The sequence below is a fragment of the Talpa occidentalis genome, unplaced genomic scaffold (genome assembly GCF_014898055.3).
Source record: "Talpa occidentalis isolate TD23 unplaced genomic scaffold, MPIMG_talOcc4v2.1 talOcc4.8, whole genome shotgun sequence".
NCBI classification, from domain to species: domain Eukaryota; kingdom Metazoa; phylum Chordata; class Mammalia; order Eulipotyphla; family Talpidae; genus Talpa; species Talpa occidentalis.
In genome coordinates this window covers 70810593-70830521 of record NW_023605194.1, presented here as the reverse complement: position 1 = coordinate 70830521, position 19929 = coordinate 70810593, and the positions used below count along the sequence as shown (strand labels likewise).

Genomic DNA, 19929 nt, shown 5'->3' with positions numbered 1-19929 from the left:
CAGCAGCTCTGCTGGCCCCGGGAGGCTGAGTGTGGAGATCAGCTGGAGGGACATGGGGGTGAGGAGTGAAGAAAGCAAGCCAGCCTGGGGGAGTTGGAACCTTCCAGAGCAATGGCCAAAGACCCCAGGCTGGAGTCTGACCACGAGGCTGAGCTGGGGACCGTAGTAGAGCCCCAGCCAGCCTGCTTGTCCTGCCGTGCTCTGTCCCTGCCGTCCTTCTGTCCAGGGCTGCTGCTTGGAGAGTGGTGGGTGAGCTTTTCACAGCGTTCGTAACCCTGTGCAGAGTGGGGCGCTGGCCCCTTCCCGCCTGGCGGGGTTACTGGAGGAGATGGTGGGGGTGTGGCAGGTGCACTGACGGCCCTTCTGTGTCCACACATGCAGATGAGCACCGTGTGTATGTGCATTAATCCCGGCGTGTGGTTCCTGTGGCATCACTCAGACGACGGCCTATTGTGAGGCTCGGTCATCAGCGGGACGCGTTGGGAGGGATGGGCTAGAAATGGTCACTGTGGGTGCTGGAGTGAAGGTGTGTAGGCCCTGGAGCCGCGGTCACCCATCTGTGCGCTGTCCCTGTCAGACTCCACATCCTGTCCCTGTTGGGGGGAGGCTGACTTGCTGCTGGCCCAAGCTTAGGGTCTCTGCAGCTGGGGGGCAACTCCCCAGGGTGGGCTCGCTCCCGCTCTGGCTTTGCACCCTTTCTTGAAGTAAGATCTCTTTTCCACCAAAGCCTGTCACTTTTGGTTAACACCCAGCAGGAGGGGACTTAGTTTTTCTAACTCAGATGTGGACACACACTTCACAGGGGGCAGCTGGGGGATCACTGGATGAGAGAACTTTGAAGTCCCTTTGGGATCAGACACCTCACATTCCCAAGTGCTGGACTCTCTGAGACCCAACCATGCCATCGGTCAGCTGAGGGGCTGCAGCCTCTGATGGGGCCCTGAGGTGTGGCCCCAGGGCTGGCCTTAACATCATCCTGGGAGAAGACCTGTTTGAGGCCAAGCCCCGTGTGCCTCAGCTCCCGCTGCCCCCTGGTGACCTGCTGGGCCCTGCACTGGTGGGTACACCCTGTGGACAGCTGTGCCGTCTACCCTGTTCTGTCCTGGGGAGGCCCTGTGTCCTGGCCTTCCAGCCACAGCCTTGTTTAGCCCACCCTCTCCCTGGCCCCCACACCTGAGCCCCTTTGACTCTGACTTGGGTGGTTCTTCCCTTGAAAGATCATTGCTCCGTAACCACCTTTACCTTTGTTGTTCTGAATTTCAATAGAGAATCTATAGGCAGAGAAGGAGAAACAGTCATGATCACTTAGATTACCTGGCACCGCCAGGTCCGAGATGCCCGCAGACAGGCTGGTGGCGGAAGGTGGCTGCAAAGTCCTGGGGCCTGTGGCTCCGAACCCTGGGATCTGTTTGGATGGCGGGGAAGGGAGAGCCCAGGGCAGTCCAAGCCGGGACCCTGTGTGGTCAGCGTGAAACTAACGTGGGAGGCTGGTGATGCAGACCCGAGGAGGAGTCGCCTATGAAGACATTGAATTTGCTACCAAGGGTCATTTTCAGATACTGCGCTGCCCATTCTTTGCCTCCCAGTTCCGGGAGGAGCGGCATCCTGCCCTGCCCTGGCTAAGCCCACCGTCTCCTTGGAGCATTTGGTCTTGACTTGCTGACTGGGTCATCCTGACGGTCCAGCCCTAGTGACTGCTCCATCAGACCTTGGTTGGGATCAGGGGCTGGGGGGTGCATGGGGGCCCCATGGGTGCAGGGGCAGAGGAGGCACTGGTTGCCCGAGGCTGTACGCTGCGCTCCTTGCTCTGGGTCTGCTGCTGACACGCTTGTCTCTCTGCCTTGACAGATACTTTGACGTGGGGCTGCATGACTTCCTCATCAGGTAAGCCGACACGTCTGTTTGTGGACATTCCTGAGCTGCATCTGCTGGCTCAGCACCACGAGAACCATGGCCCATTGCCCCTCCCAGGCCACTGAGATCGGCCCCTCTGACCTCTGGCACGTGCTGCTGAGGGGGTTTGCATCTGGTTTGTGGGGGGTATTGGCACATGGGGGGCTGCGTCTCTGTATAGTCACCCCGAAGCCAGTTCCCCCTCCATCGTGTTCATGCTGTTTCAGTGGCATGTGCTGGTGGGGTCATGGCCAGGGATGCAACGTGCTCGTTCACAGCTGGACAGGATTGCATGGCAGGTCACACCCTGGCTGGTGCAGGGTTTACCAGGGCTGGCTGGGGGGCGTGTTCATTCCAAGTGGCTATTGATGCACATGGAGGCTAAACAGGCCTGAGTGCGAACAGGGCTGGGGAGCCTGGCACTTTTTCTGCTGTTTGCTCTGCTGGAGCTTCTAGGTTCTTTTATGTCGCGTGTGCATTATTCTAAGAGTGGTGGAGAGTGGCCATTAAAAGCATCCTCAGAAGTGTGTCTGTGTGTAGAAGAACGTGCGGCCGCTGCACCCAGCCGCTGCACCCTGAGGCTTGCAGGGGAACCAGGAATCACGGAGGATTCACAGTTAAGTCCTGGCAAGTCCAGCACTCGACGAGCTCATGAGTCTTGGGGGCCACCGCCCAGCACCCACACATTGCCTGCGACACCACCTGTGCCCACAGCTGGCAGGGTGTTCCCAGAAAGTCCAGCTCCTCCCGGCCCCAAGTTTCTGGGGCCCCCATGTTGGAGAGAGCCACCAGCAATGCAAGTAGCTGAAACCCGACATGTAAGGCTTACTAGAGCGTCCAAGCCTCAGAGCTGGTGACTTTGGACCCAGTGGGACCCAGCCTGCAGGTGGTGCAGGCGTGAAGGTGCGGGCACACACTCAAGTCGTGAGCAAGTGGCTCTACACTCAGGTCTGCGCTGGTCCCCAGAACCACACAAAGCAAATTCCAGGCAGTAAAGCAGCCTGCACTTCACATTTCTTCCCATTAATATAAACAAGCAGCAAATTAAAAAGAAATGCATTTTAAAAGTTACTCTCCTGGAATGCATGTGGCTGATGAAGGGCTGAGGAGGAAGTGTGTACATGTGTCAGCAGCATCCTTTGCACATGAAGTGAGTGCTCTTCTTCACATTGCCTAGTCCAGCACCAGGAAAAAGAACACAGAGCTGTGTCCGCAGGGTCTTGGGCTCCTGGCACTGGCCAGAGTTGGAGGTAGCCAGAGGTCAGGTCAATCAGGGGCTCCTTGTAGGGGTGTTGGAGGCTTACGCAGCGTGGCCAGCAGCTCCAGTGCCTGCCAAGAGCTGCTGACTTCGTGTTTGGGAAACCAGAGCTGGCCCTGGCCCAGAGGGAATGGAGCCGTCAGCCTGCCTAGGAGTCTGGAGAGGGCGGATGTGGCTGTCCCTCTGAGAGCCCCACCCGACGGGACTGGCCGCTTCTGCACAAGGTTTCCAGAACATCCCCCAGGAGAGGTGGCCTTGGCTCCCAAGACCAGCCCCGAGGCCTTCATGAAGATCAATGCTCCCTCCATTATTCAAGCTAGAGCCTTTTGTCACCAGGAGCACTTAATTAAGGTACCGGGAACCCTCTTGGTTGTAGGAAATCTATTATTAGAACAGTTCTTTTTTTTTTTTAAGCACAAGTCATAAAACCATGTTAAACTGTAAATGTCATAGCAACATTAATGAGGGATTTATTGAGGGGAAACAGATTGGTTTCTGGGCCCCCGACTGCTTGGTGACCAGTGACCATGATCCTGGGGAAGCTTCTGTCTTTGCAGAAGCCCTTGGCTTTGCAGGAGAGGCCCCACGGCTGCATGAGGGTTTCACTCGCTGAAGGCCTCGTTGGGTGCCACTCAGCTTGGTCTTCAGAGCCGGTGACAGCATAAGCCCTAGATGCTGCTTTTCTGTTCCTGGCCCCTGGCCAGCCACTGGTAGAGCAGAGGTGGGGTCAAACTGCTCAGCCTTGCTGGCCTAGAGAGAGCCCATTTGCATTCCCCTGGCAGTGCTGGCATCCCGTTTCCATGGCTACACAGAGTGGCCTGGGTGGAGGGAGCAGGTGGCAGGTTGGTGCTGAGAGCTCCTCAGGGCCTGGGAATTTTCCACAAGATCCCTCAGCCCTCAGAGCTCCAGGGTGCTGGTGGAGGCGGGGAAGGGGGGCCGGGGGGAGGGGCCTCTGTGGCACACCTTCAGCCCTGTGCTTGCTGAAAGCATAGTCAGGTTCTTTTCCTTGGGGGCATCTTTCTGGAAACCGGCCTGTGCTGTGACCTGGCCAGTGGGGTTCCTGGGCATCAGGCTCTGCAGAGATTGTGAAGTGCCCTTTGGGGGTTCAGAAAGCCACGCCAAGCATAGGGGAGGATGAGCCACTCTCCTTTGCACCTGTGGAGAGCAGCCCTGTGGTATCCCCAGCACCCTGGAGCTGGGGTGCCCTCCGGGCTGCCATCTCCCTTGATGCCGTTGGGGCGGGGGCCCTGGGAGGCACTACAGAGTGTTTGGCCAGGTCCCTGTGTGGCCAGCTCTCTGCGGCCAGCCAGGGGCAGACCTGCCTCACTCCCTGTGAGCCACTTCTCCCTAACTGGGGTCCTGGCTGCCCTTTGCCTGGGCTGTTTGGGCCTGGCAGGGAGCATCCTGCACCCAGGCCTAGTCAGTGTAGGGGGGGTGGAGGTGCCGCCCCTTTGCTCCCAGGCTCAAGGTCCCTGCGGGATAGTAGTTTCCAGAGGCACTGCGCAGTGTCCTCCCTACATGCCCACAGCTGCCCAGCACCAGGATGGCTGCGCTCGCTGTGTACCGGAGGCTGTGTCCTTGGTGCCCGGCCACCTGCCCTCTGTCTGGCTGCATCTGCTCCCCTTGAGAGGGGATGGCAGAGCCACACGGCCCTGCTTACCTGCTTGGCCTCGGTGCCCCTGGACATTCTGCATTGGCCCCATCTCCCTGGAAGTTGGGGCGCGGGGCTCTTCCTAGCAGACATGTTTCTGTTCTTGTGACTCCTGGACCCCTGGACAGGAGACCGGTGGACTTGGCCAAGGGGACGGCTGTGTGCTGTCCTGGCCTGCTTGGCCCCTGGTCCCAGGATGAGGAGGGCTTACACGCCCCATCTGGAAACTGTCCTCCCTTCTAGTAGAAGCCCTCCCTTCTAGTAGAAGCCAAGCTGCATGTCCTTGAAGAACTGTTGTGTGTGAATTTCAGGGAGAAAAGGATTCTTGGGATTTGGTCATTTCGAAGGCAAAGCCATGTGCCTGAGACCCCTGGACTGACTGACCCCTGCACATAGCCTGGCCCAGCCCTTGTCACACATGGAGAACACCCCTCACAGAATCGGGGTGATGGTTCCAGCACTGGATGGGGGCAGGACGTGCTCCCCGACGCCCCCGAGCTCCTAGTGCTGTGGCCTCAGTGCCAGGCGGGTGCTGTGGGCGAGCAGAGGCCGAGTGCCCCCTCAGCTCGTGGGGGTCTGGAGTTTCTGGGAACAGCAGTCCTTCCTCCCGCCGGGAACGGCTTTTCCCACCCAGTTCTTATACCCCTGGCCGTGTCACACGGGCCCAGGTTCCTCCTGGCAGTTGGGGGTTTGGAGAAGGGCCCCCCTGGTGCTGCAGTTTGTGTACTGGTCAGCAGGCAGCCTGTAGGGGGCAGCAGGACACCTAATAAAATCGCCCTGGCTTTCCTGGCTCCCCAGACCTCCCAGGCAGGTGTCGTGCCCCTACCTTATGCCCTGGCCTGCAGGCCTTGCCCAGGCTCCTGAGTGAGTCCACTGGCTTCCATATGCAGCCGGGTCTGGGCCCCTCATGTGGCTCAGCTAGGGCCTGCTCCTCTACAGCCAGTGCCCTGTGCCCTTCGCAGACAGGGCCACGTGGCCATGTCTGTGCTGGGGGCAGCCTCAAGGTCAAGGCAGCCTTGCTTTTCACCAAACACAGGTCTTCCCAGCATGACTCACTCCTGAGATGGCTGCACTTGCACCTCTGGCTTCAGAGGGGTCGAAAAGACAGGGCTCTGGAATGGGCCCACAGGCGGGGGGGAGATGCCCGGTGCAGGCGCCTGGGGTCGGGCAGGTGGTGTGGGGTCCAGGTCGCTCTGGCCTGCACTCCCCCCAGGGCTGCCATAGTCACGTCTGTCAGCAGGTTCAGGCTGAGGGGCTCAGATACCATCTCGGCTGTATGGTCTCCAAAAGGTCCATTTATCGAGGGAGAAATGGTTTGGGGTTTTATTTTTGGCTTCCCTATAAAGTTAAGTGAAGTTTAAAATAGCATTTCTCGCCCAAACTGAACATGGTCTATAAACCTCACTCGTCGTAAGCTGTGTGGGTGAACTGGTGACCACGCCCAGCCATGAGCTGGTGCTGGCCTCGGGGACCCATGTGCCCGGGACGCTGATCCCGCTTCCCTCCCGCATGAGGGCACCCACTGGCCAGTCAGACACAGAGGCCCTGGGCAGTTAACAAGATTGTACGGGATGGCTTCTCCCGTCCTGAGCCACCAGCCCATGTGCGTTTTGTCCACGGCTCCTGGTCAGAGGAGGAGGAGCCATGAGCCGGCCCAGCCGGGGAGCCATGGCTGAGCATGGTTGACGGTGCCCGCGAGCCCAGAACCTGTCCACTTGAGAGCCGACCTCTGTGTCCATGGCCTGCACTGCCCAGCGGGTCCTCCGGGAACCCCCTCTGTTCAGCCCTGCCATGCGGGGCTGTCAGTTAAGCTTAAATCTGGTTGACCACCAGCCGAGTTGTCCAAGCTGTCAGGTGCACAGCCCCGTAGCAGACATCGCTGCCACCTGCACCAGGGCTGGCTGGGGGTGTCCACCCAGCGCGTCCCTCCGTGCCCCGCGCCACCCCCAGTGCAGTGGCCTGCTGGTCATGTAGCAGCTCAGTGCCTCCCGGGAGCGGGATCTACCCATCGAGGCAGCGTGGGGGAGGGCCATGAGGACATGCCCCAAGGGACATCCTGCCTCTCTCTTCTCTCCCCAGGTACGTGTATGTCCCAGCGGGCGGCTCTCAGCATGGCCTGCTGGGGACAATGTTTTCCACGGCACTGACCTTTGCCTTTGTGAGCTTCTGGCATGGTGGCCACGACTACCTCTGGTGCTGGGCGGCCTTCAACTGGCTGGGTGTGACCGCAGAGAACGGGGTCCGCAGGCTGCTGGAGACCCCAGGCATCCGGGACAGTGTGGTGAGCAGCGCTCTCGGTGGTGGCTTGGGGGGGAGGGGCCCTGGTCCAGCTTGTCGGCCTCTCCGGCCAAGGGGTTCAAACACGCCCCAGACAGGCTGGGAGAGACTTGCCAGAAGTGGAATGCATGTCTGTGATGCAAAGTTAGGAAATCCACACAAGGATAAAGGAAAAGTACCTCCTGGTAGACACCAAGTTAACACCTGTTTTTCCAAGTCATGGGTATTATATTTATTCATATCGTACATATGCAATTAAACAAATGCAGTTACTCCAGAGGCAGTGGGCCCCAACCACCGTTCTCCATGACCAGACCTACTCCCGAAAGCCCTTTCTTTTTTTTTTGTTTTAAAGATTTATTTATTTATTTATTTATTTATATAAGCACAGGGTACAGTCAGAAGCACGGGAGGGTGAGAGAATTCACCAGAGCCAGAGCGGGGAGCAGAGCAGGAAGACTGACAAAACACACTGCTGAGGGGAGCAGCAGGCGGCAGGAGAGGTCTGCGCGCCATGTGGGCCCCTCCTCTGGTGGCCGGGGAGCAGCCAGGGATCGAACCGGCGCTGCAGAGGCTGCGGGCAGCTTCGCAACCCAGCGCTCAACTGCTGCGCCACCGGAGAGGCCCCGGGAAAGCCCTTTCTAAGGGCACAAGGGTTCCATTGTGCAGACACGCCGTGATGTATGTGAACAGCTGTTCACAGTCGGGTCCTCCAGTTATTTGGTGATTGTCGTTGTATTGAGATGATGTCATAATCAGGGTGGACTCTTGCAAACTGAGGTGAAAGGCTACTCTCGGGCTGCCCCTGACTTTCGCTGCCCTGTGGGGGACCAGCCTTGTCCGCCTAAGGCCCCACCTCTGGCCCCAGAGCACCCTGGCCAGCCCTGAGCCTTCTCAGTCCTGTGAACTTATGAGGTGCATTATATGAGCATAATAAAACAGCCCAGGGGCTAAGACTATTCCACTCTACAGGAAAATGATTTGAAAACTTAAGCCATTTCTTTCACACATGTGCCTGGAGTGATTTTAAACTATGAGCAAATGTTTCATCACGTAGATGTATCAAGAGCTGCTCAGAACTCACTGGTTCTGAATGTTGCCCTGAAAAACTTGGAAACATGTTGGGTACCCTACCCAGGAACTGGCTATAACCTTGAACTTACTGCTCAGGACCAGGCTGTGACCTTGAACTTCCTGCCCAGACCTGGCCGTGACCTTGAGCCACAGGCAGGCAGCTCTCCAACATGCATCACAGCTCTGTAGCTTGCTGACTGTGGTTAGAGATGACTGAAGACAGCGAAACCACATGCACTCTCAGCCCACTCCAGAACCCCACTTGATTTTCCAGCCAGTTCTGCGCCTGGGGGTGTGGCAGCTCTTGAGTATGTGTGGTTTGGGTGTGATCTCTGGTCTGGCAAATACGGTGTCTGGTGGAACAGATTTTCCCATTTCTTCTCCTGTCAATGGCTGGTTCATGGCTCCTGGGCTGCAGGGCTGGGTCCCAATCGCTGTCCGAGCTGGCCTCCTGACCACAGTGCGAAGGCAGCGCCTCCAGCCGGGCAGGTCTTAGCTCCTCTTTCTGTGTCCACCCACGGATCCAGCTGTAGCTCAGCAGAGCTCTCTTCCCAAAAGGCGGCTGACCTCCCACATGCACAGCTTCCTGAGGTTTTGAGTAAACGGCTCCCCACTGAGGTGACTCTCCTTCCCCCTCTTTTCAGGAATCCATTTCCTGTTCTCTTGTCAAAATCCAAGTAAAGATGCCCCCTCTCTCCCCTGGTACTTGCCCCTGGCTGGCCTGATGGCCACCGGTGCGTGCCTGTGGGCCACTCACACCCTCTCTTGTTTTTTAAGATGGGTTAGAACAGTGAATGGCCAGTGTCGTGCCTTCTCTCCCTGACCACCTTCACTGTGAAGCTTCCGCAGGCTGGCCGTCAGCCCTTGCTGGGGTCAGAGGCCGCGGCGCTGTGCGGATGACGCTGGTGTCTGGACAGACGTTGATGGCTCTGCAGGTGGTGCCAAGCCTACATCATCGCGGCTGCTTTGAGCACTTGCTTGAATGTGGCGAGTTTCTGCAGAAACTAATTTCGAGAGTGTGGGTCAGGGCAGGGCCTTATGGGCTTCTGGCTCTGCGGTTCCCACTTTCACTGGTGTGGGCACCTCTGGGTCCCCTGGCCACTGGGCCTCTTGGGGCAACTGGACGACGTCTCAGTTGGGCGCTGAGGATTTCCCTCTCTGTTTCAACAGACAGCGCCCTCTGTCTGGTCACTCTCAGGCTGACCCCAGTCTTCCTCCCTCTCCTGCCACTCCTGCTGCGCCTCCCGGAGGCCACCCGGGTGCTCGGTGACAGGTCATTCCTAACTCATGTCTCCCCCCTTCAAGCCGTGGTCCTCACCTCCCGGCGATGCTTCTCAGCATGAACCATCGTCATCCTCCTGCATCCCGTTGCTGCGTCCCTCCCATCTGTCCATGGTGGACTGTCCACCATGTCGGGGGGCCTCTGGTACCTCGCTTCGTCTCCTGCTCTTCTCTGCATCCCCCACACCAGCTTTTGTCTCTGAGACCTAGCCTCCGGCCTCGGCCTGGCAGTTGCTCCACTGCCTAGGCTGCCGCTCCCTCCTGAGCTGACCCGCTGGAGTGGATCGATCACTGCCCACGCCTCTTGTGCCCGGCTGGTTGCAGCAACCTGCTCTCACCCAGTAACATGCTTGACCCTCCTCACTGGCCCTCATGGGGCTGGAGACCAGAGTGACCGTGCCCAGGACAAGCGCCTGCTGGGGGCTACTGTCCTTGTGAAAGTCTAATTCTCTCTACAGACTTGATTGGGGAAAAGGGCTTCCAGGGAAAACCTTGGGGGGTCCGGGAATATCCTGAGTGGGGTTCCCTGTGCAATATGTCAGAAGGACCTGAGCCAGGGCCATCTAGTTGGTTGACGCTCTGGCTCCGTGGGCCAGAGATGCAGTGGCCAACAGAGCCTGAGCAGGACGGGCTGATAGACCTGACCCAACACTGGGCTCGGCCTTGGTCAGATTGGTGACCACAGGCAGCACTTCGTGGCCCTTGGAGGCACTGCCCTGCAGCTGGCCAGGGCCGTGTGGGGCTTGGCAGTGATCACTTGAACTTGTTTCCAGCAAGAGCAAATGTTTGCCCTAGAGAAGCCACTTGCTCCATACACAGCCCTCCCCTGGGCCCACTTGCCACCGCCAGGCCCTCCTGCACCTCTGGGCTTGCTCAACTTGGAGAAAGTATTTCCCAGCAGCCCGCGTGGGAGGCTCCGCAGAGCCCAGGGCCTCTGAGCAGAAGCCCCAGCCATCTTGCCTGGGGTCAGTGGCTTGGAGAGGGGCACCGAAGCCGTGAGATGGGGCTTTGCTCTATGAGGGGCTCAATGATGGGACAAGGAGCGGCTTTGGGGGCCCCCAGATGTGCAGACCCACCTTCCTGGAGTCACCCACTCCCCAGGGTGCGGTAGGTGCTGGGGGCCCGTGTGTGAGGAGCTATGCCTGGGCTGGAGCTAAGGAGCACCTGTATCTGGCTGCAGGGGGTGAGGGGGCACCAGCGTCTGGCTGGGGGACTCTAGCGTCTGGCTGGAAGACAGAGAAGTGGAAGGAAATCTAAAGAAACCAGAAATGGCACCTCGCGGGGACTGGGTTCTGTGTGCGGATGCTATTAAGGCAGCCAGGAAGCCGAGGCCAGAGAGCCATGGTGTGTGTCTCAGCACAGGGACAGCTGGGAAGAGGGGGGCCGGCCCCAGGAGTCTGTGCTTTCAAGGAAAGACGGGGGTTGGGGGGGTGGGCAGCTGAGGTCCATGGTGAGCACAGGGGCAGAGACGATGAGTCACCGGCAGTGACTTGTGGGGGTGGCCCTGGAGGCAGGTCTCAGGGTCCATCAGGAGCTGGGCTCGCATTGGACTGAAGATGGGGTGTGGGGGCTGGAAAGGTGGGAGGAGAGGCCGGGCCTGCTGGGCACTGGGAATGGAGCAAAGACGGTCACGTAGCCCAGATGACAGGCCTGGGTGGCTGACATAGGAACGTGGACGTGCTGCAGGTAAGCATGGGCACAGATCACTCCATACTCAGTGCAGTCCAGCCAGCAGGGGCCCCGCCATTACCCCATCCCAAGGGTCGTAGCTGGGCAGGAGACACACTGGGCAGTGGCTGAACGTTTTCTTCTCTGTGGGAAGCTTCACTGAGGCTGAGCCCTTCAGCCCTGCCGGCTCTCTGGGCAGCCATGCCCAGCCCGAGCCTGGCACCGACAGAGAAGCCTTCAGGGGAGCTGCCCACTAGGCCATGTTGGACGTTGGCGGCCCTCCCGTGGGCCCTGCTGGGGAGTGTGTGCCCGGTGGGGGTGCTGAGCCTACTGCAAAGGCCGAGCATGGGATTCCCCTAAGGACCCTTCCCTGTAGCTGCTTCCATCCAGCTGGCATTTTCCCTGCGTGAACCAGGAGAGAGGACAACTGCGTCACTGCACCAGGAGCTCAGGTGTTCATCACCATCTGGGCCTCATTTCCTGCCAGAGCTCAGGGGAGCCATGGAGGTCGCAGGGCAGGTCTGGTGCTGTCCATGGTGGGTGGAAACAGCCCCGGCCCCCACATTGGCAGCACACACATGTGGCACCATGAGTTTGCTAAGCATGCACGCGTGTGTTCTGTGCGGTGTGCGTTGTGCCACTGAGACTGTGGCACATGATGTGTGTGTATGTGCAAGTGGTGTGTGCATGGCATGTGTACACTCAGCGACCAGGTATGCGCCTGTGTACCAGCAGGTACGCACCTGCCATGCATGTGTGTATTCATTGCATGCTGTAGACTGTGTATGTGTGCAAGTGTGTGTGAGTGTGATATGTTGTGCGCTTGTATGTGTGTGTACATATGTGTGCAAATGCCTGTCCCTTGTGTGTATGTACATACCTCTTTGTGCACATGTGTGCCATGTGCATGCACGTGTGTGTGTTCTTAAAGCCCCATGAAGGCAAAGCTGTGCACAACTTCCAGAATAGCTCACATCCCTCCCAAGATCTAGAAATAAACTCTGCTTAAAAAAGCTGTGCAGCTGCTGGCCTGGACTGGGAAGAGCCATCGCTGGGTGTGTGACTGGCCACGGCCCTGAGGCGCAGCTGAGGGCACCTCTGCTCTTTCCTCTTGTGCCCCCATGACCTGACCTGCCCCCGCTGGACCACATGCCAGGGTGGCTTCTGCCCCTGAGGATGGCAGGGAGCGCCTGGGATAAAGGCTCAGGATGAGGAAGGGGCAATTTCACTGTGAGAAGAGATGAAAACGACTGAAGAATAATAGGTTGTGATTTTTAAAAAGTGCTGTAAGAGCATGTTTAAGAGCATAAACTTAGGTTTAAATAAGGAGAAACAGACCCACAAACAAGCGGGTGGAGGTAGCACCTGGCAGCAACGGCGCCCTCCGGCAGGGTCACAGTGCTACGTGTCCTTGGCTCTGGGATGGCCCAGCCCTCCCTGGCCGCTGTCCAGTCAGGCTGCTGTAGGCTGTGTTGCTGGATCCAACCTTGGCTGGGATGGGAGGTCAGGGATGTCGTTCGCAGGGCCGCGGCATGCGGGGCTGCCAGAGCTGCCCCTGCCGGGGATGCCACTGAGCCCATCCGGGCGGGCCTGCGGCTCCACAGACCCAAGATGGGCAGAGAAGCCACTGAGGAGCATAGCTGCCCCTTCGCCAGGGTCAGCTCTGTGCTCCCCTGTTGGATCAGTAGTCTACTGTCCCCGCTTCCCGGTATCCCCAATAAAATCTTCCAGCCCCCAGAGTAGTAGTTTCCACGCCATCAGCTGCATCTGGTGACCTGTCCACTCTCCCTGGCGAGTTCTTCCCACCCTGTCCTTGCACCCCTTCTTGGTCTGCCAGACCGCGGCCATTGGCGTCTCCCTCCTCCTGGCCAGCCATGCCTGGAGCCCAGCCCTGCCTCTTGCTTGCTGCCGCCCTTTGGCTTGGTGGTGTGTGTCCTGTGTCACGTCCTTAAATGAGGACCGTGGGTGACAGGTTCTTTCTGAGGCTTTATATTCCTACAGCTGTCGTTTTTCCTGCCCTCACATTGTTGACCCATCTGAGCATTGAATTGGAGCTTGAAAAATGTTTTCACCTAAAAATTTTCAAGATACTTGTCTTCTCTCTTCAGCTTTGCATTGGGAAATGCCAGCTCGGTCCTGAATTCTTTGTGCGGCTTCTGAGCTGTCCGGGGAGGGGCATTGACACCCTGGGGGTTGCAGTACCCCACTGTCCCCGCTGTCCCAGGGTTAGAGTCTCTGCTGCAATTTGTTAATGAAAAAGCCACCAAGGGGAGGGGCAGGGGACCCGGATCTATCTGTGCATCCCCAGAGCTTCAGTCTCTGCCATTCCTGGCGGGGCTGGTCTGTGCTCCCCTTCCGCTCTGGTGGCTTCCGGGGCTCAGCATCTGTGGTCCCCATCTCTGCTCTGCCGCATCCCCTGGCTGCCGTGCCCACAGCACCCCCCATCTCTGTGCGGATTTGTGCCTTCTCAAATCTTTGCTCTTCCATCAGTGGGTTTGTGAAGGGAGCAGATCTTTCGACAGCGCTTGCCTGGATGCTGTGAAGGGTTGTCTGTGCTTCCTCTCGTGGGTCATTCTGCAATCTTGACCTGTTAGTCAATGTGGAGTTTTCATACCACGTTTGCCTGACAAGCAGGCCCTGCCCTGAGCTGATGCTTTGTGTCTGGCCAGGGTCCTGCTGAGCCCCGGGTCACACCAGGGCCTGCTTGCCCGCAGCGGGGGTCACCACTTCCGCCTCAGTTCCTCATGCCCCTCCCCCCTCAGGGAGGTGGCCAGCCTGGGTCCTGGGGCTGAAAGATTCCTGGTTTCCTTTTTAATGATTCTATTCTTCTAAATGTACGAAGTCACCCGTGGCCATATGCTCTTGGGAAGAAATACAGGGAAGGCTGAGATCCTCTGCAGCCTCTTGCTAAGACCCCCACCTCCCCCAGTACCTTGCTCACCGAGCTCCGAGGGAGCCCTTGAGCCCTTGCTGTCAGCCTGAGAGCTGCCTTCACAACCATGCTGCTGTTTGTAGAGGGGCATTGCGGGGAGAGTGGGGTGTTAACAAACCTAAAAACATCCTGAGGTGCGCAGAGTTCTTTTCTTCTCATGCTGCGTTTGGGGCCATTTCTCTGGGTGAGCATGCGGAGCTGCTTGCTGGAGACTGAGCCAGTTTCCTGGACCTGCTGCTAAGTGTTTTCTTCGTACCTGCAGCTGAAGCAAAAGGCCTACCTGAGTCCGTAGGCAACATGGCAGGGCAGGCCCAGCACAGTGCAGAGAGCCCTGCGGCCTGCATGACCTGTGCCACTGCCTGGCTTCGTGCAGCCGGCAGCATTTTGAAGTTGCTGTCCCACTGGCTAGGATGCCAGCCTTACTGAGTAGAGAGGTTCAGACCAGCGAGTGTCATTCTGGGTATCTCTCTTGACACCGGTGTGCACTGTTCATTCAGCCCTTGACCCACCACAGGTTCTTGCCCACAAAGCCGTGAGAAGGAGTTCGCAGACACTGTAGGTAAGTGAGCAGAGAGAAGCCAACTTTGTTTAAGAAAGTAAAGGTAAGCTAATTTCAAGGAAGGAAGCAGGGACTCCCAGGGATGCTGTACTTGGGAGGGTCTGAGTCTAGGGGTATTCAAAGTCTATTCTAAAATCTCATCATCTCATTGTGGCACTGGCTCTGTCTCCCAGGCACCAGGCCCATTTCCCCAGCTCTCAGAGTTTCTCTGTGTACCTCCCCTGGCCAAGGTTTCCTGAGACTGACTGCCATCCTCAGCCCTCCTGAATTTCTCTGCCTCCCTTCACTGTCCCGAAGTCCCTGCTGCACTGTCCTTGAAACTGCCTACTTAACCCTGACTTGCCCTGGCACTCACTGAGATCACACTGCTTTTTCAAACATGAAGGTTTTGTAACGGGCCTTTATTCCTGCGGGGAAAGTCCCGGGGCCACAGGCTAATCTGTACTGAATCTTTGTGACAGTCTCAAATGGGTCAAGTCCTCAGAACTGTTTGGCGTTTTTATCAAAATTAGACTCCCCTTGAACTGGTGTTTAGCTTGGGTGGACTTACACATGGGCATGCTGAGGCCCAGCCAGAGTTACTTATCCCAGCTCCCTGCAGCCTGGACCCTCGCTGCGAAGCTCCACGCTGCTGTTTGACAATTGCCGTGGCGACTGCATGGCCTCGGCCTGAGCTCTGGCTCATCATTTTGCATCTACCTTGTTTCAACTTTCCTTAGTGCTCGCCGTTTGGCTGTTGTTTCTTTTGAATTTTCTAGATGGACAGATGTGACATCCACTGACAGCATCGTCCTTGCCAGGAATCTGATTTCTTGTGTCTCTCTCTGTCTCACTGTGCCATTGTGTGCTTGAGTGCTGCTGAGGGTCCGGAGGAGGTGGGCTGCTCTGAAGCCAGAGGCAGTGCTGGCTCTTTCGACTTAAGAAGCTGCCCCTTCTCCTATCCACTAAGCTTTGTCTTTAAACTTTTTCACATTTATATGAAATACACCATGGGATTTTCTAGGGTTGCAGTAAATCTATAGCTTGCTTCGGGTAGTGTGCACATTTTAGCAACAGCCTTCCAATCTATAACATGAATTTCTTTCCACTTACTTGAATCATTTTAGTTTTTTTTTCTCAGTGGCTTATAGCTTTTAATCTGTAGCTCTTTTCCCTCTTTGGTTAATCCTAAGTGTTTTGTTGTTTTTGATGCTATTGTAAGTGGGACTCTTTTAATCTCTACTTCTGATCATCCCTGGTCACAATATAGAGGTGACCTGGTGTCTGGATCGGCTGTGCGTCATACAGTTTTACAGAATTCATTTCTCCCAACAATTTTTTGCTGGAATCTTTGGAGTGTCTCATATATAATGTGCCACCTCCAAATAGAGATGCTGTACTTCTTATCTTGGGTGCACAAATATTTATAAATTTTATTCCCTCCTGATTTAACCTTTTATCATCATGTAGTAGTGCCCCTTCTCCTCTTAACCACTTTTGGCTTAAAGTCGACTTGGTCTGCGTAATGGCAGCTCTCCCTGCTTTCATTTGGACTTCCTGGGAGGTGTGCTGGGCCCCAGCTGTAACTGTGACTCCATGTGCCTCTCTGCATTCCAGAGTCCTTCTCCTTAGATCACGCTCTCCTGCATGGAGCATGTGTTTCCTGAATGCCGTGTCCTGCAAGGAAGAGGGCGGTGCCTCCCATGCTAGGAGGCCTTTGGCTGGAGTGGGGGAGGGGGAGCGGGATGGAGCTGAGGAAGACAGGGGGTTCTGGAACTTGTTGGGGTGAAGAGAGTGGGGTGTTGGGTCAGCACTGAGCACTCTCGGGGCATCTGCACTTCTGGGTGATGTGCGGTGAGGAGCAGGAGTCCCTCCCAGGAACTCTGAGACTGGGGGACAGAGAGGGGGTGCAGCTGCATGGGTGGAAATCACCAGGTGCCCTGAGAACCAGAGCAGTGTGGGGGTCACAGTGGTGGGGCAGGGGCAGGGGCAGGGGCCCCTGGTCAGGCACTGGTCTGGGTCCTCCTGGGCTGGGAGTTCCACTCCGTCCTTGGCCTCACCTTGTAGACTGGGGGGCCCTCGTCCACTCTCCCTGTCCCCCACCGGCCCCTCTCATCTCTTCCCTGCTCCTCATCTCCCACCCGCTGCTTAGCACTTTTATTAGAAAATGAAAAACCTCCGCAACTACATGGAGGAGCCGTGTCCAGCTGCTCAAACCCACCCGCTTCCTTTTTTAGCTTCTCCCCACTTAAATTAGCCTGCACCAGGCCCCGCTTGCCAAGCTGTTGTCACCACCACCCCCCGCCCCATCTGCTCCTGCGGAGGCCCAGCTGCCCCCCCACCTCTGCGTGCTGCCCCACGTAGGCAGTGGGGCCCAAGTCCAGCCTTCCCCTGCCCTGGCCTGGCCGACTCATCCCATAGTCACGTCCTGTGAGTCCAGGACGGGACACCGACTGGACAGGTGGGGGTTCCTTGGAGATGGCAGCCTGGCCAGGAGGACACTGTGCTGCAGGCAAGGGTGGCCAGACTCTGCCTGCCAACGCACTTGGCTGGGCCATGTCCTCACCTTTGGACATGGTGTCAGTGGGGAGGTGTGGTCACTGTCCTTCAGGCACCCGGGGTGGTTCTGTCCAAGGCGGGAGCTGCAGAGGAGTTAGAGGTTGTCCCAGCTGTGCTCCCAGGTGTCCGAAGAGCTTGCGGAAGGGGGGCCCTGGGGTCAACCCTTCGCTGCCATCAGCCCAGGCAGGGGGACTGGTCACCCTGCCTGGACCCGGGGCCACCTGCGACCTGCTCACTGTCCCCTTTTCTCTTCTCTGGGCTCTGGGGCCAGCAGCTAGGAACCCGTGGGGAGCCCTGAACTGGGGCTGAGGGTCCGGGAGGGGCAGTGGAGCCCTTGGATGCTGTGCTGCCCCGGCCCCGGAGGGGGCATCTGCTGTCCCTTCTCAAGGAGGGGCTGCTGGGCCCTGCCCCTGGGAGCCCAGAGGGTGTCTGCTCTGTAATGGACTTGGGGGACGCTGCATCCCTCTGCCCCAGGAGTGCCCCCTGGACGTCAGCAGGACACTGTCCCTCACCCAACAGCCTGCTCACAGCTGCCCTACAGTGTGCACCGGCCCTTGGCAGTGGTGTTGTCCAGGCACAGCCCAAACACCCAGCTCATGCCCAGGGCTTAGCGGGGCCACGCCCCTCCTGCTTTTTGCTGCCAGTGCGTCCTGTGGCCACAGATGGCATCCTCCTGGGCAGAGTGCGTCATTCCTAACCTCTGGTTCGGCGGGCCTCGGTCTGCTCTTGCCCTGGGCCCTGCACTGATCCACTGGGAACACATCTGTCTGGTCCCCCTGTCCAGAGCAGGACCCCGAGCCATGAGGATGGGGCAGCGGGACCATGGACAGGTAGATGAGCCTATGGGCGTCCAGATCTGGACCCCTGCTGGCTGGGGCTGTCCGTGCACTGCTTATGGCACTGTCCCCTCCGGGACATAAGTACCTCCATCTTACTCTGGAGCCCCACGGGGCTGCTGAGACCAGGGCCCCGGTGCGGGGAGAGCCCCCTCAGAGCCATGTCCTCCCGTGGGCCCTGGCTGTGACCACGATGGGAGAGGCCAAGGCTTTGCCCTCGGGACTGACAGCTGCTTCCTCCCTCCGCCCCCCTGCCCAGATGTGCAGCCTGTAGGCCACGTCGTCAGCTCAGGGCCTGGGACTGTGAGTTAAAATCGGGCTCCCGGTTTTGCCACTGCTGGTCTGTCCTGTCCCCGCCGCCCCTGGGGACCAGGTCACCACGAGCACCTTGCTGCTGCTCCAGGCTCTCCAGCATACTGACCGTGTCCCTGCCTGGGCCTTCACCCTTATTTGTTAGGTGGTAACTATTTCTAAGATTGTGCTGCAGCTGCTGCTCAGATCAGGCTGTCCCTGTGGCCATCTCGAGTGCCAGTGCCTCAGGGGGCTGTTGCTCTGTTTCTCTCTCCTGAGCAGAATTAGGAGTTGTTGACTCATGCAGCTGAGAGTGGGGTGGTCAGAGACGGGGCCCCAGCACCCGGCCCTGTCCTTAGCTCTGCTGTGCTACAGCCGCCCCCACCAGTGCCAAGCCTGGGCCTCCGTCCTGCTCAGCTGCTGGTGCCCGCCCAGGGTTCCTCGCGATGACAGGTCCGCTGCCCAGGAGGAGCTGACCAGGCTGGGTGTGTGGCTGGGGCGGCACGATCCAGAGGGCCCTGTGGGCCCTGACCATGGGGTGGGAACACTGGTGCTGGGAATGGGGGGAGGGGGCCATGCTCTGCGTCCTGACATACGCACTGGAGCTGGTGGTGCTGTCCCTGGGAGCCTCCTGGGCGTACATCCACACCAGCGACACCTCCTGCTGCCTGGTCTGCTGCTGGATGCCTCCCTACCCCTCCAGGAGCCTCCCCTCCACACCTGCTACCCAGGGAGCCGGCAGCCCTGGATGCTGTCTTGGGCTCTCGAGCAGAACTGGGGGGCTGTTGCCGCGCTGGCCCAGTGCCCAGTCCCCTTCATTACCAGTCCCCCTGGTTACTGCTCCCAGGCCTGTGGGCAGTGTCCCCGGCCACACTGTGGCCTCGCACAGCGGGGAAGGGTAGAGTCATCTTGACTGGTGACCTCTCTCAGTATCACTCTCCGGACAACTTCCTAGAACACACGTGTCCGGGCAGATGACTGGTCAGCGCATCCCGGGACCCCCCAGGCCAGTGGTGAAGCCCCGCCTGAAACATCCCCATGGGGGGCTATGGTGGGGAAATGGGGACTGGCCCCCTCGAGCACATGGGCTGTGGCAAGAAGACGCTGGGGTGGGGCGGGGGGACGTGGACTCAACTCTCAGAGGTCTGAGCACGGCTTCTGCGTGGACACAGACAGCCACAAAAGGGCTCAAACCAGCAGCCCCCAGGCCCCTCACCTCGTCTGGTGCCCCGTGAGCAGCCCGACCTCACTGCTCCCGTGGGTCGTGTTCCTGGGCATGCACTGGGACCTACGGGAGGCGCTGCCACCACCCAACCAGCCTCAGCCCTGTGTGGCCTGGTGGAGGACGCCCGGTGGCCACTCGGATGTTACATTTCTCTCAGGCCGCAGGGAGCAGTGAGGGGACTGGGGTAGAGCTTGGCCAGAGGCTTCTGGGCACAGACTGACGCACTGCTCACACCGCCTCTCTCCCTTACCCAGGCCCGGGCCCTGTCCCCGCCGGCCCGCCGCCGCATCCATGCTGTGCTCGCCTCCTGCTCCACCTCCATGCTGATTCTATCCAACCTGATCTTCCTTGGGGGCAGCCAGGTGGGGCAGATCTACTGGGACCGGGTTTTCGTGCAAGGTGAGTCTCCTGCGGCGCTGCTTGGGGTGTGTGGGGGTGTGTGGGGT

The 19929-nt window shown here is 58.5% G+C and overlaps 1 protein-coding gene across 4 annotated transcripts in view; it reads left to right on the top strand.

Annotated features, from left to right (window-relative positions):
- HHAT (hedgehog acyltransferase) overlaps positions 1 to 19929 on the top strand; it is a 75813-nt gene that overhangs the window by 45385 nt on the left and 10499 nt on the right. For 2 of the 4 annotated variants that reach the window (XM_037497801.2, XM_037497802.2), the window contains exons 10-11: positions 1849 to 1884; positions 6882 to 7444. In XM_037497801.2, the coding sequence (XP_037353698.1) occupies positions 1849 to 1884; positions 6882 to 7338 (493 nt within the window). In that variant the 3' untranslated portion in view covers positions 7339 to 7444. Of the gene's footprint in view, positions 1 to 1848; positions 1885 to 6881; positions 7445 to 7465; positions 10822 to 19737; positions 19883 to 19929 lie in introns of those variants that run through there. The other 2 variants (XM_037497803.2, XM_054690780.1) reach the window with 2 other exon arrangements.